Here is a 22,871-nt window from a genome sequence, read left to right as displayed (position 1 = left end):
GTTTAAAAGCCTGTGTTTACCCATTTCCTTTGATATGGACATTGAGGAAGGGGAAGAGTGTAGTGTGAAAGTCCCTGGCAGTCCCCAGCCTTTAATCCCCAGGTTCCCCATGGTTTTAGCCATAGGGAACGAACGACTTTATTTTGTGTAGGGCGCCACTTAAAGACTTTTTCCTGTTTTCCCTACACGGTGTGGGAAATGGTTGTCCGCAATCCCAGCAGAAATCTTCCTTCTTTCTGCAGGTGTCCTGGCCTGGCCGCAGGGCTGAGCAGCACATGCCAGTCTCTGAATGCAGCTTGATTGAACATTTTATTCTCTTTCCTCCTCCCTATGTTACACCCACACAGAGTTACTGGAGCAAAGGGGTCCGGTAGTGCGTCTCTAAGTCAATCAGATACTGGCAGGTTTTGCAGCAAAGAAAGTGAGGGTTTATTTCGGGGAGCTGCGAGTCCTGGAGATACACGCAAGCTATCGCTCAAAGGCCTGACTCCCCAAGTGTCTTGAGGGGATCAATTATATTTGAAAATAGCAGCAGTCATGGAAACTAAGGGAGTGGGGGTCGTGGGCTTTCCTGATTGGACAGGGCTGGGACAGTGAGTCATCACATTCATTCGGTTCTGGAATCAGCCAGGGCGCCATCCCTTTTGGTCTGGTGGCCTGGTCCTGTGGCTCGCTGGCTGGCCGGGTTGCTGTGTGACTCCGTGGGCCCGGGGCTGAAACACCTAAAGCCAAGATGTCATCCCTAGTCTAAGGTCCAGCAGAAACGTATTGTCCTCGGCTTAAAGACCTGAGGCTCGAGTTAAAGGCGTAATGACTAAAGGAGCAGGGACACAGAAATGGAAGGATAAGGGTGGAAAAAGCTAGTGAGTCACAGTGCCATTATCTGCACAAAACCAGATCAGAGACAGAAACTAGATTAAAGAAATGAAGTTAGGTGTCGTTGCACTGGGGCCCCCTGCCCTTTGCTCCTCGCTTCTCTTACAGACCTGTGGCATCTCCTTTTCTAGGGTCGGGCCTTCCTCTGCTCTGTAACCTTCCATGGCTCCCATCTCTCCACAGCATCGGTCCCCTAGAACTAGAAAATGAGCCACGTAGGTAATTGTAAATGGTTTAGTAGCCACGTTTTAAAAAGTTAAGAAGAAACAGGTGAAATGAATTTTAACAACGTATTTTACTTGATTCTATCTATCTGAAATATCATCATTTCAACACGCAGTCTATATAAAACAATTACAAATGAGATACTTTGCGTTTATGTTTTTAAATGTTTTTGAAATCCAGGGTGTATTTTACATTGACATCATATCCCAAATCGGATGCTAAAATTTTATCAAAAACATTTGATCCCAATTCAGTTCATTGAATTCGCTGTTGGAAAAAGTAGATTCGTATACCCGAGGTGTCCCAGACTTACGTAAACGTTTTCCGGTAATTGAATTGTGTACTCGATTTTGAATTCAAGTTGCTTAAGCTTAAATACAATTTAAAAACTGAGTTCCTCAGTTGCACTAGCTGCATTTCAAGTATTCAGCAGCCTCGTGCAACTCACCAGTGGTGACCGTGTGGGACAGCCCAGATAGAAAACAGTTCCATTGGACAGTCCAGGCTTATAAGGTCCAAACACCTCCACAGGACTTGCAGAATTTTCTAGAACCTGGTCCCAGCTTATCTAGCTTTATTTATTAGCTTTGCGTTGCCCTTGTTCCCTTTCCCACGCCTGTCTTTCCACTTCGAAATGAATGCCCTTTCTTCCCTTCCCCTAGAGAAATCTCCTCTTTCTTAACAGCAGAGCTTCCTTGAAGGCTGCTCCCCTTCTCCCTGCAGCAGAATTAATTGTTGCCTCTGCTTCCCACGGGTTCTGAGAGATGAGGCAGAATGTGTGGGAAGGGGCGGCAGACCTGTCCGAGCCCCGCCCCGACCGAGGCTTGCTGTCCTGGGAGCTCATGTCCCCAGTTCTCCTGAGACAGGTTTGAATGGATCCTCTGACCCAGCAGGCCTGGCCCTGCCTCGTCAGAAATCAGAGCCCCACAAAGGACAGCACTGTGTCCTGCTCCGGCCGCCCCGGGGCTGTGAGCATGGGCCTTCAGACTGGAACACACTTCGGGCTCAGGCCACAATTCTAGGCAGGCATCCGCTCAACGAGAAAAAAAAAAAAAATCCTTTCTTTGCCCTCACAAAAGGAAATGTGTGCCTGGCTGCCCTGATGCTCATTTTTCAAAATGGGAACCTGAGTATGTGCGCATTTTGTTGTTTAAAACTATTATTTATAAACTATATTTACGTACAGAAAAGTGCAACTCGAATTTTCAGTTAACTTATATACTCACGTACCAGCCCCCCAACCGTCACCCCCTCCCCTTCCAGATTCTCCTCACCGCCCCCAGAGGCAGCATGTCCCTGACCTCTAGTGCCATGATTCATTTTGCCCCTGCATGGTTCTGAGCTTTTTATAAATGGCACCACAGGGTGTGCACTTTTGGTGTCTGGCTTCTTTTGCTCAGCACTCTATTTGCAATAGTTTGTGGTTGGTTTTTAGAATGCCCTCATCTTTTCCATCACCTTAAATGCTATTTGTAAAAACCACAGCGGCTAAAAAAAGAAAAAGAAAGAAAGAAAATAATAACAGTAGATGCGAAAGACGGGTCGTTTATTGAGTGGTGGTTTGAAGTGTGAAGAAAACTTCGGTTCAGATTCGGTGGATGTTGAAACAACCCCAACTCCACGTTGTCTGCCTCCGGGGCACGTAGAGCAGGATTCCAGAGATTTTTATTTCCAACAGTTAGGCAGGGACTGCAGCCCTCTCTCAGCTTCGAAGATGCTACAGAAGACGGGCCTTCATCCCTCGACATCTCCTTAATAAGAATAAGGGAATAACATCTCCGACGGGGGAATGGGAATAGGGAAGAGGCATGAGAACTACACCAGTTGACTGAACGTTAAACCAGCTGGAATTCAGAGCCTGCCGGGCGCTGTTAGACCGAACCTGGCCGACCAGCCTTCCGGCCAGACCACGGGAACTCACAGAACAGAAGAAGATGCCTGCAGAGATGATCAACAACTGTTTACCCACACCGTGAAAGGAAAACAGACTTTAAGCTGTACCTTACACAAGTGGAAGATAAACTCAACCATTAATTCTGTTTGCTCCCTGTAATCAGTAATTTTTCGTAGAAACAAACATATAAACCCAATTCCTCACTCTCGTTCTCTGACCCTGGGAGGAGACCATGCTCTGGGGAGCGTTATTCCTTCTCTAAGGAACTTTGCTTTGTCTTAAAAAATTCGGTTGACGTTTGTTTGTTAGCTCTTGGGATTTTCTAGGTTCTGGCGATTTTTGGTCGTCATTAATGACCTTTTTGTTTTTATTTAGAGAATCCTTGTTAAGGTGCTAATTCTTGGGTCTTGAAGGTTCTTGAACTTCCTTTCTGGCTTTTGGACAAGGCTGGACACGAGTCATTTTTCTCAGGGTTTTGTTTGTCGGGTAGAAAATTAAAGATGAGGGTGGAAAAGAGTGAGAGAGAGATGACAGTTGCATTTCTGATCTGGTATCTTTTGGTTTTTCTTCAGGTAAAATGTCTGCTCCAGGACCCTACCAGGCGGCCGCTGGGCCTTCGTCAGTGCCCACAGCGCCCCCATCCTATGAAGAGACAGTGGCCGTTAACAGATACTACACCACGCCTCCCGCACCCATGCCTGGGCCAGCGACGGGGCTCATGACAGGCCCGGATGGGAAGGGCATGAACCCTCCTGCGTACTACACCCAGCCAGGGCCTGTCCCCAACGCCAATGCAAGTACGTGTGGCCTCCCTGGTCCCCTTTACCTCCCTGGCCTTAGGGACTCTGAGACTCCGGAGAGCCACCCAGGTGACTCTGAGTCTAAGCGAAGTGCCAGTCAGTCCACTTTGACCCCTTTTCCTGAAGTGTCACATCAGTCTTTTAGGTTCCGCACCAGTGAGTCTCATGGCATTTCCATAATGAAGTAGCTTAGGAGCTTTCCCAAGGCCGCTATAGACAGACCCTTTGGCACCGACCATAGGGGCACCAACTATCCAGAGGAACTTGGCAGTGAGAGTTTGCCTCTAAGGGCCCCCACCCTTCGTGGTGAGGTTTGATGGGAGAACCTCTGCCCCAGGCCAGGCCTGGAGGAGGAGAGGGAGAAGCAGCAGCCCTGAGTGAGGAACGGAGGGCCCAAGCCCACTGGTGCCATTCATGCAGGTGGTTCCCTGCCTTCCAGCAACTTCTTCATGGCCGAGCCCTCGGGTACCTGCCGCTGCGCAGGTATGGAGCTGCCTCAGTATCCCAGACAGCTCAGGAGGAAATGGCCAGGTCAGAGTGGGCCTGTGAGTCTGATGGCCTGGTTCACCTAAGCTCCTGTGCCTCAGTTTCCCTGTCTGTAAGAGAGGGCTCATCAAGTACCTACAGCAGTGGGTTGTGAAGATGAAATGAAGTTTTAGGAGTAATCGTTCAATAAAAGTGCTCAAGGAACTTTGACTCCTTGAGATGGAAGAGGACAAGATAATGACTTTAGACTATTTCCGATCACACTCTGATCAGTAAATAATTCATCCTCGCACCCAAAAAAGACTTCACAAAATTTACACATAAGTGCTAAAGTATGCTTCGATTCTGCTTCGCTCAAAAGAGGGTCTTTCTAGGTCTTTCTAGGGGTATTGGGTTCAGTTAGCTCTGAGCAATCGTTAGTTTCCCCTAATACACGGATTATAGAAATGGCATTCTAACAATGTAAGAAGGACAGAAGGAAGTCACTTTGACAGAAGTATGAACTCAAGCGACTTTGCCAAGGACCAAAAAGGACATGCAAAACTCTAAAGGCTTCAGGATCGACGTCACCTCAATTCCCTTGTGGTGGTTGTGGATGTCTGTGCACGTTTTGCACAATTTTCTTTTTTTAGCATGATTTCATATGCTCATTTCATGTAACTTCACGGTTCCCCGCCTTACAAAGAACCGGGTCAGTGTTCCCTGGCTCGGTAACTCCATCCTCATCCGGGCGTTGCAGCTGATTGTTTTGTGAGAAGAGGGAGCTGGTAATCGAGGGGTCACTCCGTTCCAGGCATGGTGTGAGGTTCTTTCTTTACCGGCCTTATCTCGTTTAGTCTTAGCAATAACTCTCTTACTTCCATTTTTTAAAGTAACAGCTTCATTGAGATCTAATTCCCAGACCATAAAGTTCACCCTTTTCAAGTGTACAGTTCAGTGGTTTTAGTATAGTATTTAGTCTTTAAGTTGTGCAGCCATTCGCACTAATTCCAGAGCATTTCCAGTGCCCCAGAAGGAAGCCAATTCCCCGCCGCGGGCACCACTACCACTAATCTGTGGATGAAGAAAACGGCTAAAACCCACCATATCATGGTTTCTGAAATGACCATCTGCAAACCACCTTCGTAGAACCGCTCAGCGAGCTTAAGAAGCATTTTAGGACTCTGCCACAGACCTGCTGAACCGGACTGTCTTGGGGCATGGCCTGGGAATCCGCATTCTCAGTAAGCTCCCCACAGGAGTCCACAGGCAGTCAAGTCTGAAAGCCTGGCCAGGCTGAGCCAAGTCCCGCTAGGAACACAGTCCTGTCCCCCATTTCGCAAGTGGTGGTTCTGAGAGCCCCTTAAATGACAGCTCTGGAAATCTGCCACTGTTTCCTCTTTTCTTGTCATCCCCTCCCTCCCTCCCATTTTTATAATTGTGGTAAAATACACAACATAAAACTTAGCACCTTAAGCCTTTTTAAGTGTACGGTTCAGTGGTACTGAGCGCATGCACATTTTCATGCAGCCATCACCATCATCCATCTCCAGAACCTTTTCATTTTGCAGAACTGAACCTCTCCCCATTAAACAACAGCTCCGCGTTTCCCCACAGCTCCTCACAGCCACCGTCTACTTCCCATCTCCGAATTTGACTACTCTGGGGGCCCCAGATAAGTAGAATAATACAGTATTTGTCCTTTTCTGACTTTCTCACTTAGCATTGCATCTTCAGGCTTCAACCATGTTGTTGCACATGTCAGAACTTTATTCTTTTTCACGGCCGGATAATATTCCAGTACACGGAATGTGGTAGACCACATTTTGCTTATTCATTTATCCATCGATGGACACTCGATTGCTTCCACCTTTTGGCTCCTGTGAATAGTGCTTCTGTGATCATGGTTGTGTTTTCCTGTTTACTGATCAGGTTCTGTTTGTTCCCCCCGCATCAGTTGCCGTGCAGACAGTCTACGTGCAGCAGCCAGTCTCCTTTTTCGACCGCCCAGTGCAGATGTGTTGTCCTTCCTGCAACAAGATGATTGTGACTCAGCTGTCCTATAACGCCGGTGCCCTCACCTGGCTCTCCTGTGGGAGCCTGTGCCTGCTCGGGTGAGTCCGGAGTCCACTCAGCCCGTGGGCTCTCCCACATTCCTCTCTTGCAGGGTTGTTCAACTGTAGCATGTACTTGTGTCTCGTGGGGGCCCATCCTGTGCATGTGGGGTGTGAGCAGCATCCCTGGCCGCCACCCACTAGATGCCGGTAGCGCCCCTCCCCCCATCGTCACTACCAGAAGTCGTCCCCAGTTGAGAACCACTGCTCCTGAGCATATTGAAGCCTGGAAGCTACTGTCCTGTCATTTCTTCTTGCTCATCTGCTCAAATTACTCCCTGCGTGTAGGGACAAGCATAGCAGCCGCTCGCATCTGTGTAGGGTGATATCCTAGGGATTTCTTTTTCTTCTAGAATTTCATGACCTAAATAATAATGTTTGCCTGACTCCGAGAGGAGCTTTAAATAATGCGTACATTAAAATACCTGATAGTCATCTCTTCAAAACTTCTATTCTTTCATGACCCCAAGTGTTTTTCCTGTTTTCCTCCACAAGGAGATCGTATAAATATTTATGTCGGCACCGAGAGTATTGCATTAAAAGAGATAATAGTTTCTGTTCTGGGATAAATTTGAAGAAACACAATTTAATTTCTTTTCTCCCAAACAGAAAAGGACAGCCTCCTTATTCCTGATTATGGGAATCACACAGGAAACCACAGGGCTCTGTTTTCTTCCTCGAAGGAAGTGGCGTTTGTATGTTTCTCTTCAGGAGCCCTTACTTCTGGGACAGCTGGCTCTTTCTTATCATGCCACAGGCTGTGCAAAAACCCTGCCTGCCTGTGCCTGGGGGCACTTTATTTGATTGTTGCTGTGAGAAGTAGCCTCTCCATAGAGACCAGTCTGAGATAGGTCAGCAAACTACAGGCCAGGGGCCGAATCTAGCCCAGTTTAAGTTTTATTGGAACACATCACACCATTGGTGTGAGGATTATCTATGGCTGCTGTCACACTACAGTGGCAGAGAAAATATGTAGTGTTATTTAGAAGGATTAATACACCAACCTCAATCTAAGACCTTGGAGGATGCCCAGGTAACCCAAGACTTGGAAATGCGCTCAGCACAGTCTGTGGGAGCAGCCTTGGCGTTGGCTGGCGTACGAGTTTCCTGGAGCTGCCATAACAAATGCCCACAAACCTGTTGATTAAAAACAATAGAACTGTATTCTCTCGCAGTTCTGGAGGCCAGAGGTCCAGAATCAAGGTGTCCATAAAGTCATTCTCCCTCCAAAGTCTCTAAGGACAGAAACCTTCCATGCTTCTTCCAGCTTCTGGTAGTCAGCTGTTCCCCGGCTTGTGGCTGCATCTCTCTCATCTCTGCCTGTCTTCACACGGCCTTCATCCCCCCTGCATTTCTGTGTGTCCTCTCCTCTTCTTATAAGGACACCTGGCTAATCCAGGATGATCCCATCTTGAAGTCCTCGATTACATCTGCAAAGACCGTTTTCCAAATAAAGTTCGGGGGGGTTAGGAAGCTGACGTATCTTTTTGGCGGCCACTATCCAAACTGTTCCAGTCGGTAACGTGCTCTGTGTGGCTGTTTTTGTTCTCCCAGGTGCGTAGCGGGCTGCTGTTTCATCCCTTTCTGTGTGGACGCTCTGCAGGACGTGGACCATTACTGTCCCAACTGCAAAGCTCTCCTGGGCACCTACAAGCGTTTGTAGGACTCGGCCAGACCTGGAGGGAGCCGTGTGTGGCAGGAAGTCCTTTCCGACTCTCACCCAGCCCCGCCCCTGGTGGAGATATCCCCACCTTGGTGGTCGCATCTCTCCAGGGGCTTCACCTTGGTGTCTTCTTTTGGGGGGAGATATCGCAAAAGTAGCACACTTCCAAACCCCAGAAATTGCTGCTTGGAGTCGTGCACAGGACATGCAAAGACATTCACCTTGAGTGCTGGGTCAAGGGCTTCCCGCCTGCCCTTGACCCCAGGTCATCCCATCTAACTGTGATCGTTGCCCCGCCTATATATCTTCTGGTGATTTGCCTTGCCAGCTTCTTTTCTTGCCTCGGCGGGCCTTTCGGGTGGTGGGCTCTAACTGAGAAGCCACGGGTTGCCTTAATTTTGAGACCGTTCTACCTGAGTGTGGCTGATCCAGCTCTTAGTACCTGCCATCATGTCCATCTGTGTCCACTTCTGGTGACAGAAATCTTGCCTTATAGACAAAGGCCTTGGCTCTCAGATTCTGTAACTGTAGGCTTTTCATTAGCATACAAATTCGCTTTAATTTCTTAATTCGTTTTTAAGTACATGAAGGGGCCGTTCACATCCACCAGACATATCCACGAGGTCATAAATGCATGTTACAAATAGAGAGCTGGACCTTACCCCTGCCCTGCCTTCCCTGGATTCTTTGTACCACATCCTCAGACACTTTCCATGAGAGGCTGTTTCTTAATAAGGAGTTGTTTGTATTAACAGTTTTCATGACCTCCTTTTGGTCTTAAACACCTTCAAACATAATTTTGAAAGGAGGGCTTTATAGAACCATTTTCTGTAACCAGGTCATCGGTATCATTTGCCAGGGCACTCGCACATATTCCTTTTTCCTTAATGGAAAAAGTAATGGGTAATTGCATCCACTGCCTTCACTTGGGTTTAGTGTGGCTCTTAAAAACCTCCATAATGAAACTCTGAAAGCGGGGCCCCTTTCGGGTTCCTGGTGGTGTGTGTGGAAAGACAAAAGCATGTGCGAGCGTATCTAGCTACCGCGGTGCTGAAAAGCTTGGAGACCCGAACTGTTTCACAGGAATCTAAAGTCTGATTTTATTTTTCAGAAATATAGTTTGTTATGTAACATCAGAAGACATGATTTCTAGGACCCGAGCATCAAGCCAGAGTTCTCGGTTCGCTGCCGGGTCATCTTTGAAATCAAGACAAAGCTGGACTCAACTTCCGAGAGTCCCCGTGTTGATAGTAAATAGGCACAGGGAATGCATGTGAATAATATTATGTAGAAATCAAGTCTAGATCTTGAACAAAAATCTGTATATTGGCTGAAAATTATAGTCGTAACCATTGATTCAGCTTATTCATTTGCTGTTTTGAAAGTTCCAGTCATTATTTTTACAACGCATATGGATACTACATCGTACTTTGGTGTTTATCTGCTTTTAAAAAATAAAGTCTTTGGTTCACTCGGTGAACTATTTATCAATTCTTATGGTGTGGAGAAAGGTCTCGTGTTGTGTTTCCAGTCGTTACAAAGAACCTTTATTTGCTCCATAACGGTAGAAAATTCTTCCTGATAAAAACTTGAGACGTACTGAATATCCCGCAATGTCAAGATGATGGATGTCGAGTTGGGTGGATTGCTAACAAGTCAGATTTGAACATTAGGCTATTGGAACCCAATAGGCGTCATCGATGGCAGCCAGCCATAGCTTTCAAGTTTTAATAAAATGCACAGAAGAAAGCCGTCCTCATTCATTCTCCAAACAAAAGATGCTTTGTTAATTGATCAGGGTGCTTGTGAGATGCTAGAAGGAGAGCACTGTAGCTTGCCAGGAATATGAATGTCATCCTCCCTTTTCCTACCTGGTGATAAAGCTTCATTTTGGAAGGTGCAGGAAAACAATGCCATCTTGGTGCGGCTTATGTTGTTTAAACCCTATCTTATGGCCTTGAAAAATTGCTGCTCTCTCAGTCTCGATCATGTGTTTTTATTTCATTTGACAAAATCGAAAGCCATGCATATTTAGCAGTTTTATTCAGATGGTGGTATATAAGTGTTCTCAGGCTGGTACTAATTACATATGCAAAGTCTTCAAGACAAGAACCTTGTTTCAGGAACCGTAAAATATATATTCGGGGGAACTTTAAAAACGTCAGATGCCTGGAGTATAAAGCATTTATTGGACCTTCCATTTTATTGTTTAAAGTGCGGGCTTATTCACATGTTTGTGCAAATTAAAAGGCTCTTTTGTTCTGCCACTGTTTGTTGGGGATTTTGGTGTTAGTCTGTTGTAAACACTGAATCACATTCAATTATCGAAAGCACTTTATATCTACCTGGACCTCAAAGAAGAATTTTACCAATTTCAAGCCCAAAAGGGCTGCATTTCTCATATACTGTCAGTCCGTCTAAGCGAGGTAACCTTATACATAAGTGTTGGTTTGTGTCTTGCTCACAAAAAGTATTCAGTTATTACATTTAGTGAGGCCACCTTTAAACACATGACCGATTCCTGGCCTAGCACAGCACTACACATGAAAATGTTTTTTCTGGGACAACTGGCTTCTCAGATGCTATCGAAAACACTTCAAATGGGCACTAACTATTTATAAATACAGCTTCATACACGCATACACAGTTCGGCCTCGGTTTTCTCCCCAGTGACTGGCCTCTTGTTTGGGATATTAAAATCCTCTGACTTTCTGGGCTCAGAGATCTCCTTTAGGAGTAAGTGTAGAAGTTGGAATTTTACTTAACAAAATTCTGATTTGCATTTTGGAGCCTATTAAAGTTATCTCTCGAATTTATGACTCATGTTTACAATGGGTCGTCTGTTCTTCATAGGCGCATGAGTGCATTGAAAGTAGATCCTGCGAGGGCCGTGAAAGAGAGAGCAGATTTTTTTTTTTTTTCAGTCTAAGAATTTTAAAGAAACAAGATTCTGAGGCTCAGAAAGATTTTTTTTTCTTTAAAGCAAACATTCCATGGCCAAGTATACAGTCTAGCGCATTTGCTTAACTGTTTTGTGACTGTTCTGCAGTAGTAGGTAAATGTTTACACATTAAGTACCTTTTTTTCCTTTTCAGTAAACATTTTTAGAGCAATTTTCGGTTTATGTCAAAACAGAAGACAGTCCAGAGTTCCCATATACCCCACACATGCCCAGGTTCTCCCATTATCGGCACCCCCGCCAGAGTGGCACATTTGGCACAAGTGATGAACCGACATTGGCACATCATTGCTTGGAGTCCATAGTTTACACTAGGATTCACTCTTGGTGCTGTACGTTCAGAGGTTTTGGACAGGCGTAAGACCTGTGTCCATCATCATAGTACACACAGAGAATAGTTTCTCCGCCCTAAGCATTCACTGATCTTTTCACTGTCTCTACAGTTTTGCCTTTTCCAAAACTTCATATAGTTGGAATCATATGGTCTGTCACCTTTTCAGAGAGGCTTCTTTCACTTAGGCATATGAATTTAAAGTTCTTCTGTGTCTTCTCATGACTTGATAGCTCATTCTTTCAGTGCTGAATAATATTCCATTGTCTGGATGTACCACATGCTTATGTACTTTTAAAGCTTTTAGCGCTGCAGTGTCTCCAGTGATTTTATACCCAGTTTCCCCTAAGGGCAAAGTCAATCTAGCAAGTGTGTCCAATATCACAGTGTCGTCAGCACAGTACAGTTTTGAAGCCTGTGGTTATATAGTTGTGTATGTGTTATAGTTCACCTACCATTAAAGTGTATAATTCAGGAACATTTAGTACATTCATAATGTACAACCATCACCTCCACCTGGTTCCAAAACATTCTTATCAGCCCAACATAAAACTCCATACCCATTAAACAGTCACTCCCCATTCCCGCCTCCCCTAGCACCTGGCAGCCACCAATTTCCCTCTATTTCTTTGGATTTGCCTATTTTGGATGTTTCACATAAATGGAACATAACGTGTGACCTGTTGTGTCTGGCTTCTTCCACTCAGCCTCATGTTTTTGAGGTTCATCCACTTGGTAGCATGTGTCAGTGCGTTATTTTTAGCGGCTGAATAATATTCCATTGTATAGACATACCACATTTTGTTGATCCCTTCATCCGTCGATGGACGTTTGGGTCGTTTCCACCTTTTGGCTATTATGAGCAGCGCTGCTGTGAACATCGGCGTACAGGTTTTTCTGTGGACGTGTGTTCTTTCTCTTAGGTACGTACCTAGGGATTGCTGGACCATGTGATAATTCAGTTTAACTTTTTGAGGAACCGCCTTGGTGGCTTCTTAAATGTTGCCTATTGCAAAGCCATATCTAGCAAAGGCTACCCATTCGAAACTGCTCTGGTGTGGAGAGCCGTGTCATCTGCAGAGACAGCTGTTTGGAACAACCTGGTGGCAACAGCTGGATTCGGAGCAAGAAGACCTGCACCCCAGCTGGCCTGCCTCAACACCTCGACTCATCGGAACCCCATTCAGTCCTTCTAGGGCTCCCCCGAGCCTGAAAAATTGAGACGGGATGGACGCCGCATCTCAGCCGCTCTGCCTGGACCCTCTTTTGTGAAGGTGCTATGAACTCGAAAATAGAGTCCTCAGGTGTTCACTGTGTGGGGTCCTCTTTACCTGTACGCCCAGCTTGGGATCCAGCAGTAACGAGGGGATGCTGTCCCCTCTCCTGTGGAATTGGTGGTAGAGCGGGAGAGAAACAGACATCAAATAAGCAAAGCTGACATTACAGACTGGGGCAGACGAGGGAGGAAAAGTGCAGGAAAACAGTATTGTAGGGATCGTATTGGGAGGAGGGGCGCCTCATCCTCTAGAGCGAGCGAGTCATTTTGCCTTTGTCTCCTGGTGAGAGGAGGCAGCACTTAGGATTGAGTGCCAGCCTCTGAAAGCTGCAGGAGGAAAGCTGTTTCTGTTTCCTGTAGTCTTGTGACTTGATTTGCTGTTTCTCCCTCTCTGGGTGGAATCACTGGACTCTCCATTTTTTTTGGAAGAGTGGCAGCCCTTGAAACTTAATCCTTTCTCTAGCTCAAGGTCTTCTGATTTCCTGTTGATAAGCAGGAAGGACTGGGCTGCCATCCAGTAAGTAGGTGGATTCCGGCGGGGTGTGGCTGCATGCCTGCCCCTGGTCAGTAGAAAATGTAGCATCTTCCAGAAGGCCACGGGTTCTCCCAGGCCTCTGCTCGTGAGCGTGGGCCCCCCTCTTAAACCTGGGCTCATCGGAGCAGACCTTGTCATCCCCAGGAAGGACACTGTGGAAAAGGGAGAGTGGGAAACATGTGACAGTCACTTTCAACTCCCAGTTGTGATGTTTCTGTTGCTTTGTTCTCAGGGACCCCCAGCTGAGAGAGCAGGGAGAGAGCATATGGCGAGAATGCAAACAGCCCTTCTGGAGACTTTTCTGAGCTACAATTTGCATTTCTTGTTCTTGTCTGAAATTAAAGTGGTAGAAAAAAATGCTGATTGGAAGGTTAATGGGGAGGTCGTGAGTTGGGGTCTCATCCCTCTGCACGTGCTTGTTAAAACCTGAAACTCTGGCACAGCAGTGAGCTCCCGGCAGCCGGGGCGGGGGGAGGGGGGGTCTCCGATCTTGGGGCATCCATCAGCGTGCCGTCAGCAGGCATCTGTCCCCTGATAATTGATGGCCTTTCTTTGTGTACTGTTGGTTGACTCGCCCCTGCTTTGTTTCTCAAACTTCCTCCTTGCTTTATCTTCAGCTCGCCCTCTGTCTCATAGTCTTAGATCAGCTCAGGCCTTTGTTAGTGACTTCACCGAGCGTGTGTGTGTGTGTGTGTATGTGTGTGTGTGCTCCTCTCTGAGGGTGCGTGGGGGTCTGGGAATGCGCAAGTGTGTGCATGTGTGGGTGTGTCATTGGGTGTTAGGGAAGGTTCTGCGTGTCTGTGCTGCGTATGAGGCTCTGGGCATCTTAGGTGCCATGAGCGTCTGGCCCTGCATGTGTCTCTGTGCGTGTCTCTGGGTGTTGGCAGGGGAAAGGGACGTAGGTGACAGCTGCTTGGAGCTGGCAATCTGGAAGCCACCTCCTGTGAGTTCCCCCCTCGGCTTCCCAAACGTGCCTTCAGTCCTCCAGCTAGAGAGCTCTCCAAGGACTTTCAGGCCAGTCACCTGAGCAGGAGAATGACTGTCACCTGGCCAATCTGGGGACTAAAGGACATGAACGATTGTTCTTCCCAGTCGCTACATTTAAGCTGCTTGGAGCAAGGCATGGGCATGGACACGCCTGGCCTCGTAACCTCGTCAGTCACTACCTGTGTTAGGCTTCAGGCAGGTGATTTCAGCTGGGAAATTCCAGTCGAACCCTCCCCAGTAGGACTAGGGCAGGTGATGGCTTTCAGCAGGGGCTGCAGTCAGAATCCCCTGGGGGATTTACGACCCTCCATGCCCGGCCACACCCCAGAGCAAGTGAATCAGAATCCCCCAGGGTGTGCTCAGGCCTCAGGGGACCTCCCGGGCACCGGGGGCACAGTCCCTGGGGCCCCTGATAATTCAGGAGCCAGGGTAAAGCTCGATCCTATTTGTTAATCAGAAGGGAAGAACCTGTATATAATAACAATGAATACATAACAATAAACCCAACCTGGAGTATATTCCTCCTTCTGCCAACGCAGTCTTAAAATACACCTTTGAAAATATTTTTATGGAGAGGGGAACCCGGAGATGTCAGCTTGAGGCTCCAGCGTGTCCCCAGGTTGCGGACTCTGATGTTTGCATTTAGTTGCAAGGTTCTATCATTAATGCGGTGGAATCACTCGTCCCTCTGTTCGCTCAATAAATGCTTTTTTGGGTGTGTAACATGTTCCAGAGGCATAGCAGTGATAGAGATCGGCCCCTTGCTCTTGGGGAATTTAATCATGAACTTCATTTTAGGGTCGCTTTGCGTGTCTGATAAGACTATCTTGCATATAAACACTTCCTTGAACATTGTCTTTACTAATCTTGCCAAGAAATCTTCCAGATGAAAAAGAAAAACATCATCACCATTTTGCAGATAAAGTAAGAGAGACATAGAATAAGTACAATTTACCCAGGTCTACTGAGCAGCCCAGAGCAGAGTGACTCCTGGTCCTAAACTATACCTTGACCTTGTTAAAATACAGATTCAGGGCCTCTTGCTTAGAGATCCACATTCGCAATGCCTGAGAGGGCCCAGGAATGTGCTTTTTTTGTTTTGTTGAGTAGTTCCTAAGGGCGGGCGCGTGTGAAAAACACCGCTCTGTGAGTTGGGGACCAGGTCAGTCAGAGAGAAGGGACTGAGGCCAGGCCAAGTGGGGACCCGACCTTGGCACTGTTGGCCCCTGATCCAGATCGTTCCTTGTGGGGGGGCCCTCTACACTGCAGGGTGTTGAGCAGCATCCTTGGCCTCCACTCACCAGAGGCCAGAAGCACACACTTCAGCTGTGACGTCTCCAGACGTTGCTAAGCGTTCCCAGGGGGACAAAATCACCCCATTTAGGAATCCCTGGGCTAAGTACATGGGTTGAAGCAAACATTTCTCGTGTTTTGGAGTTGGGGTGGCCCTCACTGCCTCAAACATGTGGTTAAGAGTTTAAATATGCTAATTTCCATTAATAAAAGAATGAAGCACTGATACATGATACGGCATGGATGAACCTTGAAACCATGGTGCTAAGTGAAAGAAGCCAGACACAAAGCCACGTGTTGTATTATTTCATTTATAGGAAATATGCAGAATAGGTAAAGCGTAGAGACAGCAGGTTGGTGGTTGCCAAGGGCTGTGGGGAGCGGGGCGTGGGGAGGGCCTGCCCAGGGGTTCCGCGTCTCTTGGGGAGATGGAAATGTTTCGGAACCAGGAGAATGTACTAAATGCCACTGAGTTGTTCACTCTCAAATGGTTAATTTTATGTTAGGTGAGTTTCACGTCAATAAAAAAAAATAAGTGCCAATTTGTATGATTTACTGTGACAGTTGGTAAATGGGGGCAGAGTTGTGAATGCAGTGTAAATCCCAGTGGGAATTTAAATGAGGTTGTAACCATGCACAAGTGTAATAAGGATATAACATATAATTAGATAATATTTTAAAAGCAAGGGTAGAATCTGTGGGCAGGACCTCAGTACTATCATTTCCGTGCTGGGCGAGAACATTCCAGGGGCTAGCTCTCTCAGACTGTCAGGCGCAAGCTTCTGGGTAAGCTAGGAGACCCCTCAAGACACAGGCTCAGCACCTAAGAGCAAGTCTCACCCAGGACCAGCTAGTGTTCAGCTTTGATAAGCAGGATCTGAATAAGCGAAGCAGGTGAGACTTTAACTGTAAGAACCGGCCATCTGTGTCCACTTCCCACCATCTTCTGCTCGGTGTGAGCGTCTGCATCCGCGCACACGTGGCTCAGCGTGAGGAAAGAGCCAGGGGCCACCATTTGAAAGCCCCCATGTTCATTTCACAGGTGAGCCACAGGAATGCCACCAGCAGAGTGCCTCTTTGCATTCGCTGACCTGGGAGAAGGCGTTTGTTCCCTGGGTCATAATTAACGCTCCGTTCCCTGAGAGCAGGAGCAGTGTGGACCTGGGTTATAGTTCTCACATGAGCTCATTTATTACCGTGCAGGCCCTGCAGCTGGTATGTGGATGGACTGTCAGCCAGGTGTGTTTGTTTGGAGGAGGTGGGGTTGGAAGCAGGTGTTGGTTATAGAGCTGAGGAAAGGCGAGGTGGCTGGTGGGTCTCCGAGTAGCTAAGAAATGGGGGTGAAGGTGCAGGGAGAGGCAGGCCTCCAAATACCGGACAAGTGTTCAGACTCCACCTCAGAATCTCCTCTGAAGCAGCCACTGACAGAGGACTTCTAGGTAAGAACTGGTTTGTTTGGATTTTTTTTTTTTAATATATATATGATTCACACACCAGACAATTCACTTGTTTAAAGTGTACAATTCAGTGTTGTTTTTAGTACATACACAGAATTCTGCAGCTATCGCCACGCTCAATTTTACAAGTTTCATCACCCCCAAAAGAAACCCCATACCTTTTAGTCATCATCCTCCAATCTCCCCACTACCCCCAGCCCTAGGCAACCACTAAGCTACTTTCTGTCTCTAGATTTGCCTGTTCTGGATATTTCATATAAATGGAATCATGTGATGTGTGTTTTGTGTCTAGCTTTTTCAAGGGTCGCGCACACTGTAGCAGGTGTCAGTGCTTGGGTCCCTTGGCCAGATAGCCTAGCCCTTGTGTGGATAGGTCCCATTTTCTTTGTTCATCTGTTGATGGCGACTTTCTTCTAAGAAATTTGTCATTCTGAAGTTGCTACTCATTGGATCCGCTGTTCAAGAAAGAATGGCCTGTATACCATTTGTTGTAAAACAATTGTTAGTTTTCTTCTGTATTCTTTAAAATCTGTTACTATTGTGGCAAATGAAGGAACTTTAGATGTGAATCGAGGTATGGACGCCCCGCTCCTGGGCCAGGTGAGAGCGATAAGCCATCTCATCCCCACAGGCCCTGGGTAAGAGGCTGAGGAGGTCCCTCCTACTGCGAACCTAGGTGTGATTTCTCAGGACTAGGCCATTACAAAGGCCCCCCGGGAGAAAGCTGCCCTCCCCAAGAGAGATGTGATGACACACTGCATTAGTCTCCGGGCAGTTCGGGCTCAGGCCCTCCCAGCTGAGTCCCGTAACTGAACTCCTAGGTCTCTTTATCTGAGGCTTGGGCAGTGGTCACCTCCCACTCAGATTCAGGACTCGATGTCTTTCCTGCCCCCACCCATAAAACTGCCTCAGCAGTGACAGGACGCCCACGTCCAGGTGATCCACCAGGCCCTCAGTGGGCGCATGGTCCCTTAGGGAAAGTGGAACAGGGAGAGTCAGCCCGTGAGGCTTGAGCAGAGGCCCCAGCTGAGCCATGCCGTAGCCACACTTCTGACCTCCAGGCCTTTGACATAATAAATGGGTGTTGTTTTAAGCCACCCAGCTGGTGGTGATGCATTATGACAGCAATAGAAAATTGATATAGGTAAATTCCTAAAAGTGCTGTCTCTTCTAGAAGTGGATCAGCTAAATGCACATTAAATTTTTTCAGCTGCTTAATTTCTTCCTTGAAGATCGTGTGTGTGTTTGCCCACCATGGTGTATGTGTAGCCAGAAGACTAACCATTTTCTCATAGGGTTTTATCTCGTCAATCTGGTAGATGAACATGATAGGCTTAGAAAAAGTTTTACTGAGGTGTGATTGACATATAGCAAACCACATATATTTAAAGAATACAGTGTAATACACTTCGACATGTTTATACCTGCGAAATCACAACCACAATCAAGATAGAGAACATACTTATTACCTGCAGATTTCCTCATTCTCCTTTGTAATAGAAATTCCCCATTCCAAACCTCCCCAAGCAACCACTGATCCGCTTTCTAGAATTTCCAGTTTCCAGAATTTTATGTAAATTTACAAAATACACTCCTCCCCCAGTCTTCTTTCAGAATGATTATTTTGAGGTTCATCCATGTCACTGTGTGACTTCAAGGTTTACTATAATACTACGATATTAAAGAATGTGGTATTGGTAAAAGAATAGACAAATAGATCAAAGGAGCAGAGCAGAGAGCCCAGAAATAGACCCACATAAATAGAGTCAATTGATTTTTGACAGAGGCGCACAGGTAATACAGTGGCGCAAAGACAGTCTTTTCTACAAATGATGCTGGAACATGGACTCTGGGTAGTAACAATGTGCCAGTATAGGTTCATTAATTGTAACAAATGTACCATTCTGACAGGGGGTGTTAATGGTAGAGGCTGTGCATATGTGGCATCGGGGGTATATGGGAATCTCTGCCTTCCTCTCCATTTTTGCCGTGAACCTAACACTGCTCTAAAGTCAAAAAATACGGTGGCAATGGCTCATATAGGACAAAATCTCACATGAAATCCTCCACTCCGGTAAGAGGAGCTCACTGCACCCCAACTGGTCACTTCTTCTCTTGCTCCAGCTCTGCAAAATAATACCATCTTTTTTTTTGATGGTTTAGAAAGGCTTCCTATTTTTGTTAACTCTGACTTGGCTGCGATGAGCCTTAATTTATCCTATACTTTAATTTAGAATTGGGAGCTCGATCCTCAGTCATTGGCAAACCCAATCCTGCAGATGGTTTCAAGGAGGAAGCAGGACTTAGTTTGGGTGGAAGAGAAGGTGGGAAGGCTTGGCTAGGGGGGTCTGATCGTGAAGCGCGTCCTTGAGTCCGGGTGCTCCATTCAACACGTACACCAGAGTTTTGTCTAGTAACGATACAGACACGGGGAAAGGAAGCCAGAGATGCAGGGGCCCTGCCCTGGCCACCTCCGGTAGGCTGGGGCGATGGCCCCTGGAGGGAGGGCCCCGCCCTGGAGCTTCGGATTTTCCAGGACTAGACTGTGATGTTGCTGTGTTCGCTGGAAACCACCACGTGGCACATTGCAGGGTTTTCTCTCGGATTCCTAACCATGAGCAGGGCAGGAGGCCAGGACTGTGGACCAGAGTCTCCTGGAGGAGAAGATGGAGGAAGCGATAACCACTGAGCAAAACGGCTAGAGTTAGAAGAGAGGAGACTCGGGAGCCAGAGGGAGTTAAAATCCTCACGAGCTGTGTGACTGTGGGCAAATGACCTAACTTCTCTGTGTCTCTGCCTCCTTATCTGTAAAATGGGATGATGTTGTTTCCATCTTGCAGGTCGTTGTTGGCTGGGAACAGACATGGAGGAGGTTTGATTGCATGAGTTAATATTGATGAGTGTTTTGCTCAGTGCCTGATAGTTTTTTTTAATTGAGATATATTTGATATACAACATTGTGTAAGTTTAAGATATAAACATAGCGATGTGATACATTATATTGCAATATGGTTGCCATTGCAGCGTTAGCCAACACCTCTGTCTTGTCACATAATGATCATTTCTTTTAGGGAACAATTAAGATCTAGTCTCAGCAAGTTTAATGTTTATAATCCAGTTTTGTTTGTCATCACTGTACTGTGTATTAGGTCTCCAGGGCCTATTCATCTACTGGTTGCATTAGTGTCCTAATGACATTATTATTATCTCTTCTTCGAAGTCGCAAGGAAATCCCTCCTTCATTAACTGATCCCCCGACACAGTAACTGTTCCTTTCTTAGAACCAGAGTTCTCCTTGGTGCGTGTCGCATCTTGTGCCTCTCACTTACCAGCCCCATCGGATGTAATTTTCTTCTGTTCCTCTCGGTGTTTATCACCAGCCAGGGACACGTCGTGGGCTCCCAGGCACCTGTCAGCTGAGGGGCCTTTTACATCTTCAGCCCTCTGGGTTGAGGGCTTCTGAGCGCTGCCCATGAAAATGTTTGAGCTGGAGGAGGGGGAGGCAGAATTACTGGTTTCAAAATATGAAAATGGCCCAAGTCTAAAAGCATAATTGATTGTTTTCATAGAACATGATGTGTCAGCCGCTCAGCTGGGTCTTAATTTAACTCTAAGAAAGTTATATTTCAAATACGTTTCTAGTCAATAATATTGTAAAAATAATATAGGGGCAAAATGAAAAATACATTTAACTGGCCATCAAGGGATGAATGAATAAAACGGTAGTTCACCCATTGCATTGAGCAGTATTCAGCCATGAAAAGGAATGATTCTTGCTGCAATGTGGAAGAATCTTGAAAACATGACACTCAGTGAAAGGAACCAGACACTAAAGCCACATATTGAATGACTCCATTTATACGAAAGATCCAAAATGGGCAAATCCTCAGACAGAAGGGACCAGGGTGGTAGGAATGAGGGGCGAGCACTTAATGAGCTTGTGGTTTCTTTTTGTGGTGACGAAAATGCTCTAAAATTGCTTGTGGTGTTGGTTGCACAACTCTGCAAAGTGCTAAAAACAAACAAACATTGCATTGCATAAATGGCAGAACTGTCTAACATATGTTCTCCCTCAGTAAAGTGGCTGAGGGAAGCACATGTATGGTGGGAGGTCGGTGCGTGCGCGGGGCCGAAACCCCAAAGCTGCAGGTGGAGGTGAGTGAACGTGAGGTGAGGAAGCAGAGGTGGGGCTGGGAGGGGACACAGCGTATGTGAGCACATGGCCTCCTGAAGGACTTCCATCCTCTCAGCCGGTTCCAGGGAGGGTGGCCTTGGACCTGAGCATTGAAAAACCCTGCAGCTGTCGGCAGTGTGGTGAGACCATCACCAAGGCCTGGCTTGGCCGCCTCCCTCCTCCCCCAGCAGTGGGAAAGACAAGCTGAAACTCAGACCTCGGAACCAGACAGTGGTGATGGGTGCTAATAACTCTATTGGAGGCTTCTGATTGGCTGGATCTTTGCTGGGAGTCCCCTCCTCCCCTTCCCACTCCCACCCCACCCACCCTGGGCTGGGAGAGTAGGTTGAAGCTGAGCCTGCTTCTCTGGGAAAGCAGGTTCCTTCCAGGGCTGCTCTGAGCCCTCCAGAGAGAGAGAGAGAGAGAGAGAGAGGTGGGTGGTATGGGGCTCCCTCAGGCCAGAGGTGAAGCTAGCGCCCACGGGGCTCCTGGGTCTGGTCCAGGTCTGGGCCCTGGCGGCAGGGACTTCAAGGAGTAAGTAAAGCAGCTACAGTCCTGGTTCCGTCCGGGGTGGGGCAGCGGGCCCAGGCCCACCTGGGAGAGCCAGATGCCTGTTTCCTGGCTCTTCCTCCGCTTCCCCAGGTTTTGTCTTTCATGGGGAGGTTACAGGTGGCTGCCTCATCTCTCTCCCATCTTCCACCAGTGTCCCCGGGAAACTGACCAGATCTGGCATCCTGAGGGGTGAAATACCGACTCCTGGGCTGCCGGGAGTCCTGGGTGCAGGGGCATTAGCTATCTGCAGGGGCGCGAGGTGCTGTGCGTGAAGATAACTACACAGCTGTATTGGGTAATGGCTGTGAAATGAATTTTTATTGCCTATTTGCTGCAGGAGGGTCTGGGGCAGTGCTCTCCAATCAAAATCGAATGCAAGTCAATAGGTCATTTAAAATTTCTTAGTGGCCACATTTTTTAAAAATGTAAAAAAAAAAAAAATAGGTGAAGTTAATTTTAATACTTAACCCAATATATCTAAAATGTCATTAGAAAATGTAGTCAATATAAGATTAATGAGATACATTTTCCATTCTTCTAAATGCAGTGTATATTTTATACTTAGAGCCTATTTCAATGTGGATGCTAAATCTTTGTTGCAAATATTTGATCTGGATTTAGACTTCCTAAGATGTAGAATGGAATAAGTAGTATCATATACTAAGTTGTTTCAAACATACTTAAAAGTTTTCTAATAACTGACCTGAGTTTTAATTTTTCACTTAAATTTAAATTAATTAGCATGACACAAAATGAAAAGTTTCTCCATTAACACCAGCCACATTTCAGATGCTCACACCGCACATGTGTCTGACAGCTGTTGTACTGGACGGTGCAGGTTGGGTCACAGCTGTCTTGTTCACTGTATTTTTAGCACCTACTGGCCTGGCACACAATAGGTACTTGGTAAATCTGTGTCAGCTGGATCAATGAATGAACGTGGATCAGAACTGACATCCGAGAAAGCTGAAATGAGACTCGATTTCATTTCCTGGCTGTAGAGAAGATGCTGATTTCAGTCCATTTCTGATCTCTCCCTGGAAGGGAGTAGGTTCTGAGGGAAAGGTGGATTACTTCCCAACATTCAGTGTTTTCCCCTCCATGGTTGATTTATTGAGTAGCATCCTTGACTGGTCTTTGTTTTTCTGGTGTGTTTCTTTAAGTGCTTGAGAAATGGAAGGGAAGCAGACTTAGTTCAAGCAAAATGCTCTCAGGACACAGTGGCTGGGAGTGGCTGGTGGGTGGAGATAGGCAGGCTTCCCCACTGCAT

General features: G+C 46.8%; 1 protein-coding gene across 7 annotated transcripts in view; it reads left to right on the top strand.

Annotated features, from left to right (window-relative positions):
* LITAF (lipopolysaccharide induced TNF factor) overlaps positions 1–10,303 on the top strand; it is a 99,686-nt gene extending 89,383 nt beyond the window's left edge. For 6 of the 7 annotated variants that reach the window (XM_023529627.1, XM_011358372.2, XM_011358373.2 and 3 more), the window contains exons 2-4: positions 3,568–3,792; positions 6,218–6,374; positions 7,929–10,303. In XM_023529627.1, coding sequence (XP_023385395.1) covers positions 3,573–3,792; positions 6,218–6,374; positions 7,929–8,037 — 486 coding nt within the window. In that variant the 5' untranslated portion in view covers positions 3,568–3,572 and the 3' untranslated portion in view covers positions 8,038–10,303. Of the gene's footprint in view, positions 1–1,069; positions 1,092–3,567; positions 3,793–6,217; positions 6,375–7,928 lie in introns of those variants that run through there. The other variant, XM_023529629.1, reaches the window with a different exon arrangement.
* Positions 10,304–22,871: the final 12,568 nt, after the last annotated feature.

The sequence above is a fragment of the Pteropus vampyrus genome, unplaced genomic scaffold, assembly GCF_000151845.1.
Source record: "Pteropus vampyrus isolate Shadow unplaced genomic scaffold, Pvam_2.0 Scaffold40, whole genome shotgun sequence".
NCBI classification, from domain to species: domain Eukaryota; kingdom Metazoa; phylum Chordata; class Mammalia; order Chiroptera; family Pteropodidae; genus Pteropus; species Pteropus vampyrus.
Note: the sequence above shows the minus strand (reverse complement) of the source record. Positions and strands in the feature narration are given on the sequence as shown.